The 15157-nt window shown below is 39.2% G+C and overlaps 2 protein-coding genes across 2 annotated transcripts; one reads left to right on the top strand and one right to left on the bottom strand.

Annotated features, from left to right (window-relative positions):
* Positions 1-4179: 4179 nt before the first annotated feature.
* psmd8 (proteasome 26S subunit, non-ATPase 8) lies at positions 4180-9347 on the bottom strand. The gene is made up of 8 exons (XM_084951067.1): positions 9258-9347; positions 8854-8965; positions 7146-7218; positions 6946-7048; positions 6690-6855; positions 6122-6222; positions 5566-5677; positions 4180-4990 (listed from the first exon to the last, which is right to left on the bottom strand). The coding sequence occupies exons 2-8, from the start codon at positions 8956-8958 to the stop codon at positions 4853-4855; spliced, it is 798 nt and encodes a 265-aa protein (XP_084807193.1). The 5' UTR covers positions 8959-8965; positions 9258-9347; the 3' UTR covers positions 4180-4852.
* On the top strand, positions 8966-11657 carry nup88 (nucleoporin 88). Its single transcript, XM_084951055.1, has one exon. It carries the CDS (start codon positions 9069-9071, stop codon positions 11226-11228), a length of 2160 nt encoding a protein of 719 aa, XP_084807181.1. The 5' UTR covers positions 8966-9068; the 3' UTR covers positions 11229-11657.
* The last annotated feature ends 3500 nt before the right edge of the window (positions 11658-15157 follow it).

Raw genomic sequence — 15157 nt, 5'->3', positions numbered from 1 at the left:
TGTGGCTATTCATATAGGCCGTATATTTACCGCTAGTGTTTTCTAAGAGAAATAAATGCAGGTAAAATAAAATTAGAATGCATATTTACTATTTTAGTATAAGCCAGTGTACATATATATACATATATATACATATATATATATATATGTCACTGTTTACCACAGGGCCGAAAAAAGTTTGCTACTGGCACTTAACACTGTGTATCAATGGCACTGTGACAACCTTTTATTTTGTGGTAATTTATTACTTTCTTCTGCCATAAATATACCAGCCTACTGTTTGAACTTGGAAAAAATATATAGCCCTATGGATGTTCCTATAAGTTACATAATATGCATATTTTTTAATGTACAATTTACCCCATGTGAATAGATGACACTCTGGTCACTTATCATTTTAGTTTTCAACTCTAAGGCCATAAATACACCAAATGCATTTGTAAAAAATATGCTGCACTGTAGCTATTCACAAAGACTGCTTTCTCACGACGTTTGAGAAAAGTAGCCCAGCTATGTTTTGTCTCTTTCGGTTAAAATTCCTGCAATTCTTCACAATGTCCTTGGACTGCTTTGAGTTAAAGCAGACATACCACAATGAGCACTGTAATGTAAAGCGGCAATGATAGGCATTGCTGCCACGTGTTTTTAATGTCTCTTTAATGAAAATTATAGCGTGAGCCTATTCCATGTCCATCAAATTCACTTATTATAAATTAACTTTCTACTGTCCGTTCAGTCCCTCTAATCCATTTAGCATTTTGATTTTAAAAAAAGAGTAAGTGTGAATTAACAACAACATACCAGACAAGTGTCAGATCCAGGTCTTGGTGCTGCTCAGTGGCTTCCTGCAATGCAGATTCTTGGAAATCAAGGGTGAAAAGAAAATTTTTCTTAAGTTGAGAAAGAGATTACTTTTTCATTCATCCCTGAAGCTCAGTTATGTTACATCAGCAAAATAACCCGATTTAAACACACAGGTAGTTCTCACAACTTTAACATGTACAATTCTTTTAAATGCAAAAAACACAATCTCACGGCACTTTACAAGATAAAGGACTTACACTATTATAGCCCATAGAGTAACCAAACTAATCCCTTTAAGCCAACTCTCTTGGTGATAGTGGTCTGTCTCGCTCTTGTAGTTCTGTAGAAGATGTTGTGTTTAAATACCCAAGGTTAGTTTTCAGCACCACGGACAGTCCCTTAATAAACGGCTCAGACGCAATCACAAACTAATCTATGTTTTATGTGTCTTCATCACTTTTAAGTTAGTTTAGAAAAAATATTCCATGATAATAGGCTAACCCAAAACATATTTAATGTTAAACCTTGACATAATTTACTCATTTTAGTAACAATAACCTACTACTAACAACAACAACAATATGAGCTCGCTATTCGCCAAAAATGTGAGGTATTAACAGTGCAGAGACAGATATTTAAGATATTATAATTTTGGGGGGTGGATCAATTCAATTCAAATCAATTTAATTTATACAGCGCCAAATCACAACAACAGTCGCCTCAAGGCGCTTTATATTGTAAAGTAGATCCTACAATAATAGATACAGAGAAAAAAACAACAATCATATGACCTCCTATGAGCAAGCACTATGGCGACAGTGGGAAGGAAAAACTAAATTTTAACAGGAAGAAACTTCCGGCAGAACCAGGCTCTGGGAGGGGCGGGGCCATCTGCTGTGACCAGTTGGGCTGAGAGAAGGAAAACAGGATAAAGACATGCTGTGGAAGAGAGACAGAGATTAATAGCAGGTACAATTCAATGCAGAGAGGTCTATTAACACATAGTGAGTGAGAAAGGTGACTGGAAAGGAAAAACTCAATGCATCATGGGAATCCCCCGGCAGCCTACGTCTATTGCAGCATAACTAAGGGAGGATTCAGGGTCACCTGGTCTAGCCCTAACTATATGCTATATCACATACTGCATTTTTCCAAACGACGTCCAGCACCATGTCATGATCTCTATGTGTTTAGAGGCACACCACAATTTCACTTCAATTCATTCATGCAATAGCATTGCAGTTTTATCAGCTGCAATATGCATCACGTAGATCTCCCTTTTCCACCACTTCTCAAAGATTCTCTGTTGGATTGAGGTCAGGTGACTGTGGAGTTCATTTCAACACAGTGAACCTGACATTGATATGGTCAGCAAACCAATGTGATATATTTTAAGCTCGTGAAAGCAGCTAAGATGGGCACACGGAAGATTGTATTTGTTTTAAATGTTATATACCTATGTGGTATGTGACTTTTGTTGCCATGATGCCAGGTCTCTCTTGGAAATGAGATTTTTAATCTCAATGAGATTTTTTTACCTGGATAAATAAAGGATTAAAAAAATAATTTAGTAACAAAGAGGTGGACAGCAACAATATTAAGACCGACTATAGTGTTTGAAAGATGTTCAGTTGGTGCTAAAGGGGCCAAGGTGTGCCAAGAAGATATCACCCACGCTATTAAACCACTAGAAGCAGTCTAAGCTACTGATTCAATGCAGGATGAATCCACACTTCATGTCCTTTATGCTATATTCTGACCCCAAATGTTGCAGCAGAAATTGAGACTCATCAGACCACAAAACATTTTTTGACTCTTGGATTATCCTATTGGTGACTTGTGGAATTAGAACCGTTTCGTTCTTAGCTGACCGAAGTGGTACCCTGTGTGGTCTTCTACTGCTGTAGCCCATTTGCTGTTTCGCATACCTTGGTTGTAACTGGTTATTGGTTATTTTAGTTAGTTTCCTTTCTTAAAAAATGTTTCCTTTCTTCACAGTTTGAAGGAGTCTTGCCATTTTCCTGTGACCAGGAGATGGATGTGAGAATTTCCCAGTAGATCAGCAGTTTCTAAGACACTCACCAACAGCAAGAACCATACCTAACCACTCAAGTTAATTAAAGGTGAGTTAAATCACCTTTCCTCCCCATACTGATGCTCATTTTGAACTTCAGCAAGTCATCTTAACCATGCCTAAAGGATTGAACAGATTGATTGTTAATACAAATGTCGAATCATTCAAACCGGTGTAACTTAAAAAGTGGCCGGTAAGTGTACAGTAAGGCAATGACAAAACATGGCAGCGTTATTCATCCAAGTACTCAAAAAACTAAACTTCCACCGTGAAACCACAGTTTATTTTTGTTTTGTTTTTTGGTTAATCTGTCATTTTAAGGTTATTTGAATACACAAAATATTACTAATGATTACTAATGATTCAAAACTTACATATCTTATTCACAAAGCATTGTGAATAACCCTTCCAAACCTCTACCTGGCCACATAACACCTTAATTTGCTTAAATGGCCTACAAATTAATACAATCAGGAAAAATAAGTATACATCAAATGAAACCCAGCAATGGCAGTGAAACAATACACAGATTGATGGACTCAATTCCTGTAGTTTGCCCCTCTGAAGCAATGAAAAGATTCACAAGGCTGTGACCACAAAATGCTGGCCCAGTAACACAAATCCCACAAGCTGCATCAGCTCCAAGTGCAAATCACATCTCTTAAAAACAAGCAACCAAAAAAAAACCCCAAAAACCCAACAATCGTGGATTAAAGGAGTCGTACAATGAAAGAAAAACAACATACCAAAAATAAAAGAAAAATAGTCTTTTTTTAAATCTTTTTTCATAATTGCTGAAAGGGATAATGAATAACTGAATGGATATTTTTGATCAATTGCATCATCACCAGTTGCTGGGTGCTCTGAAGTCAGATATCCAACACCACCTCTGGCATGTCAGAATAACCAAAACATGCTTAGCACCCAAAGAAAAAGAAGTGCACAGGAGACATGTGGTATGGTATGGTATAGTATACATTCAACATAAGGAATCTGGCTATCATTAATAAAATCTGAATAACTATGTGATAGTAACTAGGACACAATCTTACCCTTAAGATGAAAGTTCAAGCGTTTTACCCTTCCTTATATTTTCCTTTGTACCATTGGTTAATAATCAGTAATTCTATTTTTGATTCCACTACCAAATGCACCAGCTGCATCCAGCTTACTCAACATTGAAAGAGACTAGGAAAGACACTGACCAATGAAAGAAGGCATAACTATTGAGCTGCTATCAGTGGCTTAATTCTGGGGAAAGTTAGACATGTATAAAGAACACAACACTAACATGCAAAAAGTTTGTTTTATGAATCATTTATTGTAGATCAATGTGTTTACAAAATGTCTAGTGAGGAAGAGTCAAACACAAACTTCAGTGGCAATTTTAGATACAAGGCAAGGGCAATACATTTATTTTTGTTCTACCCAGGAGAGAAAACTTTGATACAAAAAGAATTTGAAGTTCAGGAAAAAAATGGTGAGATTGTTGACAGTTGTTTGACACTGAATACCAAAATTAGGGTGATGACTTTAAACTTTCTTACAGTTGAAAAAGAAGAGACCCAGTGTTTAAAAAAAATATCTGGGAATGACTAAAGAAAACTACAGTTTAATGTTGGACAGATGGTATTTTGAATAAAAGAACCGGCTTTAAACACTCAGACCCTCACATGTCTGCAATATAGATATTTATATAGCAACTGCTAATTAGACCAAAGGTGATATTTTCAGTGGGGGGGTTTTGTATTAAAATAAAAACCAATCTGTCAGACTTCCAGGTAGATTTGGGAAAACAGGAATAATGGATGCCAGTTGATTTGTGAGGCATAGGAAACCAATAAACCACTCTGGCAATAAAGGAAGTCATATCCCTTAGTGAAACTGTGTTTGAGCTGACTGGATGTATACTGGACCAGTGGCGTGTTTGTCTGAGTGCATCTGTACATGGTTGAGTGTGTTCCTGGGGGCGGATTACACAATCATTTCCAGCTGTCGTGCGTATTCGATGACCTGTTGTGCCAGCTCAGTAGAAGGGATGTTCACCTCTTCTGTCCGCTGTTGCTGATTGGTGAAAGAGTAATAGCCATCTGCACTCAAATTCCATCCTCTCTGAAATGGGGGAAAATGTATTAATTTAAACAAAGAAAAAATAAAATGAAAATCAACAGTTACAGATTGCTTATGTAGTTATTTGACTTATTATATGCAATAATCTAGGAAGGATTTTTATTTTAACTATAGACAACTTGTTAAGGAACATCTGAAAACAAACAGTAAAATTTATCTTTTCCATCTGATGTTAATCGTTATGGATATTACTTATTTTTCAGGTTCTGCCTATGCACAAATTTTATCTAACATCTGGAGGGACATTTTCTGTATATTAACAAGCCAGTTTCTGACAACTCCCCTTCCTATATCCAATCATAATGACATCTACAACATAACACGTTGATTAAGAACTAACTTAGACTTTACATAAATATTTCAGGCACCACGGCCACCTGACAGCCAGTGTTTACCTAATAAATCTTAATAAGCATTTGCATAAGCAGAAGCAACAGAGTTAAGCAGGAACTTCTTAATTTCTTTAAATCATGTTATCACAGCAGGAATCTAATGTCTCCTCCTCATAATATCTGGATTTGACTACAGGCTTGATTCCCAAATGAAAACAAACTTACCTTCTTGGCATACTCTGTCATCTTTTTGGGGGAACTGAAGAAAAGCACACGGGTAGCTTCACTGAACTGGATCTGCTCATACGCCTTCTCTATGCAACCTGCAATCTCATCACTGCAATTGAAAAGGTCAGCTTTAGTTAAAGTCATCTTCAAAGGACAGAGTTGTATTTTTAATGACATTTTATACATTTCTACATTATTATGGCACAACACAGTGAAATGAAGTTGTTTTTTTTCCAGAGTTCACAGTACAAATCAAGAAACATTAAAAATTAGACAAAGACAGGAAAGATGTTGTTTAAAAAGGTGTTTAAACTGCCATCTATTTCACATTTGCTCAGGTTAAAGTATTGGTACAACTATGAGAGTAAAATAAATCATTGTGTTTGTTGTGTTGAGTTGTCTTTACACTATTCGCTGTAACTATGTAAAATGGATTAAAATAGCTTTTGCACACCTAACTGTTGTTATGTGGTTGTAGGCTACTGATAAATATTTTAAAATTTACAACGAATGCAGAATGTGTAAAAGGCATTGAAATCATTATGGTCCTTACCGAATTGTGTCCAGAAGAATATCTATAAAAAAGGTGTAGCTCTCAGCAGGGATGTTGCCTTTGGCTAGGAATACTTTGTTGTAGCTTCCCTCCATCAAGTACTGAAATTAGCAGAGAGAGAATAAAATATTAAGATTGCATTTACATCAAAGTTACTAGAACAGGACTTAAATTATTGTGTATAAGTAAAACTCCAATAAGCCAAGCATTTGTCCAAATAAATATTTAGTTTGTGTAAATTATTATATATACCTTTAAATACATAATGGGTATAAAATATTGTTGGAGGATCAAAACTATTTTACAAATGTAGCTTCTATAATTTCAAGTCAACACTAATGCTAGCCTGCCACTAATGATATTAGTGCTTCATCCCAGCTGACTGGTTTAAAAAATAAATAAATAGTAATCTATAGATTAGAACCTTACATCACTAATTTTGAGCAATTTAAGGGTACAAATTTCCAATTGGACACACAAATTGTTTTTTTTTCTTTAACACCTGATATTACACAATAAAAATCATCCAAATCAAAATCAGGCATTGTCCATGAGTAAGCTATAGCACCTGCTCTAGAGACACTGGGTGTCTGATGTACACGTTGGTCTGAATATCTCTAGCACTCAATCTTTCGAGTTCTGTGTGAAACTCAGACACGCGATTCTGCGAAAGCAGGAAGAGCAGGTTCAGTCCAAGTAACTGATGCATGTAAGCAGCTTCAGGCAGCTCTTCCCTAAAAAAGAAAAAGATGTAAATAATTACTTCAGTTACAAAAAGACCTCAATCTTGGGCAACAAATTCTCTAAGAGAAAGTGGCATTTACTTGTAATCAAAGTAGTAACATTTTAGCTGGGCCATGTATCGCTCAAAGGATGGGATGTCCTTCTTGAGGATGCTCCATAAGGCTCCTATTTCAAGTACATCACCTAAAATACAAACATAAATTGTACTTAGAAATTATTTTGCAAGTAACTTAAAAAGCTGTTGTGTTAACTTGTGGCAGCTTGATTTGCAGGTACTCACGAGCTAAAATGAGCTGCTGCTTGGTGAGAGAGGATCCACCGGTAGGTAAAAAGTTCAGATCCAATAATGAAATCTGTTTAAAAAGAAAAGATAAATGTAACAATGTAAATCTAAATTACACCACATATCATTTGTAACAGAACAAACCCCAAAGTTGGTTTTCATTGAGTTCTAATAACCTAGACAACCTTATAAAACATTTATTTTGATGTCAGACTCCTGTTGAAACTTTTTTCCTTTGTTTCTCAGTCAAACTCTGTTTTTAAAAAATAACAATTACATATACAGAGCATCTCAATGCCAGGGTTATATCACAAGAAAAAAGGAAGAAACAAGGAAGAACACAAGATACAGAGGAAAAAGCTGTAACAAGCATTAACAATCTAATTTATCAAAGTTATATTTTATTGTAACAGTTTTTTTCCCCTTTTCAAGATCTTAACTATAGTGCCGTGTTGTAATAGTAATAGTTCCTAATTTAAAAAATGAATAAAGCTTGACTTGGAGATGGTCCATCTTGTTTTGTGAATGTGAAATTTCCCCAACATTATCATTTATATCCGAAGGCAGTTGTCCAATAGGATGTCCTTAGTAAACAAGGACAGCAAACTGGTGACATAATGAACCAAACCAAAGATATCAAGAACCCTTTTTGTTTTTAAGCATTGAAGAGAATGCTAGTTGTGTATAGTTAGGGGGAACGTTTCAGATTCCCCTTGGAATGCACTTGGTTATTACATTTGTATTTTTTGTCATTTAACAAGAAGCTGTAACGTTCCCCCTAACTATACACAACTAGCATTCTCTTCATCTTGGTTTGGTTCATTATGTCACCAGTTTGCTGTCCTTGTTTACTAAGGACATCCTATTGGACAACTGCCTTCGGATATAAATGATAATGTTGGGGAAATTTCACATTCACAAAACAAGATGGACCATCTCCAAGTCAAGCTTTATTCATTTTTTAAATTAGGAACTATTACTAGTTGTGTATAGTTAGGGGGAACGTTTCAGATTCCCCTTGGAATGCACTTGGTTATTACATTTGTATTTTTTGTCATTTAACAAGAAGCTGCAACGAGCTCTTTATCTCCAAGTGGCTGTACCAAACGTGGAATTGATTGAATTGAATAGGTGTATTTTATATATATATAGGCTAATATAACTTTCATAACGGTTGCTTCTTAATAGAAATATAATAGATTTGACTGACTTTGCCTTGCAAAACTGGTTGTATATACGAACAATTTTTGAATACGAAAAACATCTTTGCCGATGTCCTTATCACGAGTCACTTTAAAAAAAAAAAAAGGAAAAAAAGGTTCTAATCAATTTATTGGGGCACTTCTTTTTAGTGATACCTCCTTCAACTCGGTTTAAACTTGCCAAACAGAAAACTGAGCTAACGAAAGGTATAGTGACGTTAGCTTTCATTGACTAAGTTAATCATTTGCTTCATCATTATCCTAAAATGATGATATTCTTCGATCCCTCTCCAAACATTGGTTTGTAGTTAGCAAGTGAAAACTCTACACTATTCAACCAAAATTAATTTAATTATCGGTGTTTATCCAGTTACTGACGTTAACGTACAGCGTTAGCTGGGCTAGCGTAAGTTAGCAATGTGTTTGCTAACAGTGCTAACGTTTACAAATAGAAAGACTTCCTTCCTACATTCAACCCTGGACAAGCAAATGTGCGACTTTACCTTAAGCTTGCTCAGAAGGTCTCCACATTTGTTTAGGTTTGGATTTTTCTTGTTCCACTCCGCTTTAAGTGTCTCATACAGCCCAGCGGTCTCTTTCAGCGCCATGGTGATTCTGCAAAATATACGACACCGGCCACCGTAACACGTTAAATGACTGTCGTGAAAAAAACCAAAACACGTTACTGCTTCCTTCAGAAATCAGACAGTTGATCAAGATGGCGGCACTCAATTCAGAACGGTGGCTGAATGACTTACCGAATCACACGATATTCAAAATAATACGCGAGAAGTTGGATTTGGAGTGCACCTCGAGTGAAAGAGGGATCGCTAAGAACCTCATGTTTTGTTTGGGAGCGGATTTTTTCGTGTGGGACGATTCAGACCGCGTGTTTTACACAACCAACCTGCGTCAGTTAAACTCAGAGGAGAGCTCCAGTAGCGGGAAGTATCAGACCTTGCTGTGCATCAACCCGCCGCTCTTTGAAGTGTGCCAGGTGCTGGTGAGCCCGACACAGCACCATGTCGCGCTGGTCGGTCAACGAGGCGTCTCGGTCCTGGAGCTTCCTCTGCGGTGGGGCAAGAGGTCCGAGTTTGAAGGCGGACGCAGCAAAATCAACTGCAAGACCATCCCGGTGGCGGAGCGCTTCTTCACCAGCTCACCGTCGGTCAGTCTGCGACAGGCTGCTTGGTACCCTAGCGAGACTGACGAGCCACATATGGTGCTGCTCACTTCAGACAACACGATCAGATTTTACAGCTTGAAGTCTCCGCAGACACCGGCCAAAATCCTGCCAGTGTCGCAGTCAGAAGATGAGAGCAGCCTCCACCCTCCGGTGCGTTCGTACGCAGCTTCTCTGGGAGAGATAGCAGTGGCGTTTGACTTTGGGCCGATTTCATCCCCTCCTCGGCAGCTGCCAGGACAGGTCTCCAAAGACCAGCTGGTCTACCCTCTCTATATTCTTTACGAAAATGGGGAGACCTATGTGAACTACACGAGCCAGGTAAACGGTATAAATCTGAGTAAACCCGTTGGACCTCTCCCCATGTATCCAGCAGCAGAGGATAACTATGGCTATGATGCTTGTGCCATTCTGTGCCTGCCATGTGTTCCGAGTATCTTGGTCATCGCCACAGAAACGGGCACACTGTATCACTGTGTCGTGCTGGAGTCTGAAGAAGAGGACGACACGGGGGCAGTGGAAAAGTGGATCCGAGGCACAGAGACAGTGCCAGCTCTTTATGTGTTTGAGTGTGTTGAGCTAGAGCTCATACTTAAAGTCGCAACGGGAGAGGACGAGGAGCCGCAAGAGTTTGATTTCACCTGTCCAATCAAACTGCACAGAGACCCTCTCTGTCAGCACCGGTATCATTGCACCCATGAAGCAGGAGTGCACAGCGTGGGGCTAATCTGGGTCAACAAGCTGCAGAGGTTCCTTAAATCAGATGAGGAGGATAAGGACAGTCTCCAGGAGCTGGCTGCTGAGAAGCGCTGCATTGTAGAGCACATTCTTTGCACCAGACCGCTCCTGACCAGTCAGTCGGCTCCAATTCGTGGTTTTTTGATTGTGTCTGACCTTGCCTTGGGCGCCACCATGATCTGCATCACCAGCACTTACGAGTGCATTCTGTTACCCCTTCTGAGCTCCATTCGTCCTCCCTCCCCTCCCCTGCTTTGCTCCCACCCAGGTCTGGGCTCTGCCAGCTCCCCTCTGCGTGGGCTGGCCGAAGACTCCTTTGAGCAGCACATTCGCAACATCCTGGCACGGAGCTCCACCAATCCTCTTGTACTTAAAGCTGGAGACAAGGACACATCACCACCACCTCCAGAGTGTCTGGAGCTCCTCAGCAGAGCCACACAGGTGTTCCGCGAGGAGTACATTCTCAAGCAGGACATGGCTCGTGAAGAGATGCAGAGGAGGGTGAAACTCCTGACAGGCCAGAAGAACAAGCAGCTGGAGGAGTTGTCTCTGTGCAGGGAGGAGAGGAAGAGTTTGAGAGAAGCAGCAGAAAGGTTGGCTGATAAATACGAAGATGCAAAGTATCGCCAAGAAACCATTATGAACAGGGTTAAGAAAGTGTTGTGTAGCCTGCAAAGCCAGCTACCCATACTGTCAAACAGTGAAAAGGAAATGAAGAAGGAGCTGCAGACCATCAATGATCAACTGAAACACCTGGAAAACTGCATCAGACAGGTGAACATGAAGATGGAGTACCAGAAGACACAAGTGGACAAGGATATGCCCGGAACTAGGGCAACAGTTTCCCTCAACGCTCCCCAGAAGAAGGTTGTTCAGGATGTCCTCAAAGAACAAGGACAGCAAATTGGTGACATGATGAAGCAGATCAAAGACATCAAAAATCATTTTAGTTTCTAAGCACTGCAGAAAAATGCTAGTTTTTTTTTCTGTATAGTTGGGAAAATATTTCAAATTTTCCATGGAATACACTGTTATTACATTTGCATTTTTCTGACATTTGATAAGAAGCTGTAATGAGTTCTTCTTATCTTCTTATATGCTTTATCTTATATGTGCTAGTGTAATTTTACCTTTCATACTAAATGTTTTTCCTTAATACAGAATACAGAAATACAAAAGGTTGGATTTTCTCTTACAAAAAGTTGTATATTTCTACATCAATATTTTTGACATGTTAATGATTGAGTCACTAACATACTCAGTTTAATGTCCTGTGTATAGGCAGGAAAAATTAAAAATAATTTGTGCTAAACTAACCTTATACAACTGTTTTCAATTTTGTTTGCTCACCTTTTTGCATAAAAAAATAAACTTGAAATTATTAAACTTGTTTGTGTCTCAATGTAGGATAGCTACAAAAAGCAGAAATATTAAGAGACAAATCCAAGTTAACAGTTTTATATTGACATGCATTAACTGACACATTCACAGCTGCTGGTTCCTGTATTTTCCAGAGTACTTGGAGAAAACCTGTGTAAACAGGGGGAAGATGCAAACACCACTAAATATTCCACGTCCTGGGCCCTATTTCAGGAAGCCGGTTTAGTGCAAACTCTGAGTAAGTACACCCTGAGTGAACGAAAACTCTGGGTCTTCGGTTTCACAAAGCGAGTTCAGATGAAGCCTGAGTGAGTCACCATGACGACACACTCCGTGAAGCTAACCTGCCCCCTAGCAGGTTTACTGCAACTAACCCTGACTGTCCCCGCCTCTTTGTCGGAAACCTGACTGTAGGAAGTGTCAGACATGGCGTGCCCCTTCCTTGAAGAGCCAGTAGATGTTGAAGCCTAAATTCTCCGCAGAGCTCTCCGCCGGGAGAGAGTGATTAGAGCGCGTTTGGACATTTTATCATTTCCTGATGATTTTCTGTGTGAACGTTACCGTTTTTCAGCACAAATTATAATTCATTTGAATAACATCCTCAGGCCTAATATTGCTCATGTGACACATCGCGGACATTCTCTCAGTTCTGTACATATTATTTGTATTGCACTTCGGTTTTTTGCAAACGGGAGCTTTCTGTATAATATTGGTGACGCTGAGCACGTTTCCAAGGCTACCGTCTGTCGGGCAGTCAGGAATGTTACAGTTGCACTGAAACGTCTCCTGTACTCGTTTGTGGTGTTCCCCGGTCACAGACCCACAAGATTTATCAAAGAGGGATTCCACAAAATTGCAGGTATCAGGATGAACAAAACTTAATTCATGATGTGGTGATACTTGAACTACTACTTAAATTTTACATTTATTTTCAGGGTTCCCAGGCGTGATTGGCTGTATAGATGGCACTCACATTCCAATCATTGCTCCTTCAGTAAATGAAGGAGACTATGTGAACAGGAAGTCTTTCCACAGCATTAATGTACAGGTACATAGTTCCCTGTAGCATTTCAAACTAACAAATTATTTCATTATAGTAATGGATGCTAATTTGTGTTCTCTGCACTGTGAAGATCATATGTGATGCTGCCAACATTATCACAAATGTGGAAGCCAAGTGGCCAGGCTCTGTTCATGACTCACGAATTTTTCGTGAATGTACACTGAGCACAAAATTTGGACATGGTGAGTTGAAAATACTTTAAAATATATAAAGACCAATTGCTACAGGGACATTTGAACTGAAGTGTATCCTTCTGTCTTAGGAGAGTTCACTGGCTACTTGCTTGGTGATAGGGGGTATCCATGTTTACCCTATTTGCTTACCCCTTACCCTGACCCTGAACCGGGCCCACAGCAGCGATATAATCTGGCTCATTGCAGGACAAGAGCCAGAGTTGAAATGACTATCGGAATGCTTAAGGCCCGGTTCCAGTGCCTTCAAAGACTCAGGGTCACCCCAGAAAGGGCATGTGACATTATATTACATTCATAGTACATGCCTACTTAGGTTGGTTGTAAATCAGTGCTGAACATCTTACTGAGGAAAGGTTTGTTGGAGAAGTGGCTGGACCCTCTTCCTCTTCATTTCCATCATCACTCTGTTAGAGACATAGAAAGTCCATGGTTTTATTATAGTACCACATTTTATTCAATTGTTATATTTTCCATTGTAAGATGTAAACCTCATAAAGTGTCTCTGTTGCTTCCTCCTCTGTAACAGCTGTCAATGTTTCTTCATTATTTTCCTGTAGTAAAGAAATTAACAACATTGCTGTTCTACTGTAAACTCATATAATCTGTGGAGTATTAAGAGTACTCACAACTGCATGTTGGTCTGGCTCAACAGGAGGCTGCACCAGATGCAGTACACCATCACCATCAACTGATAGAATATGAGGTTTATACAGGTCACTTATAACTTACAAGGGACCAGATGGCAATTAACAAACATATACCAATCACCTTACACTTCATTGTCATTATGCTCTCAAAGACAACCAAGACTGAGGGAAGGCTCACTCTGTGAGTGGTGGTGGTGGAGGACCCCCACCTGTTTTTCGGGCCTCCGCTTTTTTTCTGTTGGCTATAACGGGTCACATTTGAGCATACAGAGTAAGCAAATATGTACTTGTAATGTGCTCAGATAATTTCAATAAGTGCTTACAGGAAGAAAATTAATGTAGCCTCTAACTGCAATTGATTTACATAGGACAAACAGACCAAGCACTATGGCTCATAATACAATTACACCTTACCTGTTTGGACTATATTTTTATATTTCATTTTTACTTGCTGCCAGGAACGTTTGGGGCCTGTTGGGTTGCACCTGCGCTCACATCACATCACAAAATAAAATGTATAAAATAAAAAATAAAATATAATAAAATAACGTGTTAAATGGGTGGAAATCCCTAGATCAATGTTTAAATTAACACTCACGCATTGACTCTGTCGGCTATGTTTTGCCATGCATGCTCTCTTTCTTTTGCAGCTGAGGCTGTGTTACTTTTTTTCCGCAAAATTTGCATGTTATCGGCATATGCTGCCATCAGAATTTCGGCCTCAAGCGCTGTAAAATACATTGACCGCGCCTTCTTTCCCTCCGTCTCCATGGCGACTCGCTTAATCTGTGCTCCGCTAATCAGGGCTTTATGTATCCTCGTGCGCGCGCTTAACTTGGGGTTAAAGCAACTCCGCGTTGATTGAACTAATTGTTATCAGGCTTTCTGAAACCGAATATTCCGAGTTGGACAGTTCGGGGTTACTCAACCCTGAGTATCGTTTTTCACTCTGAGTTTTCTAAACCGGCTTCCTGAAATAGGGCCCTGGTAAGATGTTTGAACTTTTAAAGGAGGCTAAAATCATGTGAGTGTTTGGTTTGATATGGATGTTTAGCATAGATGCAATACATAGCATGCCCTCAGTAAGAGACACAGCAAGAGCATAACTCCTAAACAGAAGGCAGGAAATTATTTGTTTTATCTTGGTTATTGTCTTAAAAAACATTGCAAGCCAAAATTGTAAACAATGTTAAAATTCAAGTAGGGCTTTCTACACACTAGGGATTCACTTTTTCTCCTGTGTCTGAACATGTCCTTCAATGTGCACAGCTGCATGCCTCCAGTCTGCCATCTACAGCTGGCAACTCCAGTGAACAATTTCAGCATAAGATTGCCAGGAATCCTGTATCCACCAGGTGTCACCCCATCTCCAGAGCTGACAGCCTCAGTTTTTCTTCCACCACAGGTTTCCTAGTGAGGAATTCCCCACATAAACAATCAGTGACGTATAAGGAGACCCCAGTTTTGTTGAGTAAGCTTCATTGTTGGGGATCTTTGTCGTCGCTGGGGTCATCAACTGTAATTTAGGCTGCTTGCAGGGTTGCTTTGGTAGCTTGATTTGAATACCAAATATTTGAGATGGTTTATGACCCAGAATAACTA

This window comes from Perissodus microlepis, chromosome 14 (assembly GCF_051167445.1).
Source record: "Perissodus microlepis isolate ML-2025 ecotype Zambia chromosome 14, ASM5116744v1, whole genome shotgun sequence".
Lineage (NCBI taxonomy): Eukaryota > Metazoa > Chordata > Actinopteri > Cichliformes > Cichlidae > Perissodus > Perissodus microlepis.
This window is presented reverse-complemented; position numbering and strand designations above follow the sequence as displayed.

Coding starts and splice junctions, on each gene's coding strand:
- psmd8 (XM_084951067.1), bottom strand. CDS start 8,958: ATGGCGCTGAAAGAGACCGCTGGGCTGTATGAGACACTTAAAGCGGAG. Junction 7,049..7,145: donor GCAGCAGCTCATTTTAGCTC/GTGAGTACCTGC, acceptor TTTGTATTTTAG/GTGATGTACTTGAAATAGGA. Junction 6,856..6,945: donor TGTTACTACTTTGATTACAA/GTAAATGCCACT, acceptor TTTCTTTTTTAG/GGAAGAGCTGCCTGAAGCTG.
- nup88 (XM_084951055.1), top strand. CDS start 9,069: ATGGCGGCACTCAATTCAGAACGGTGGCTGAATGACTTACCGAATCAC.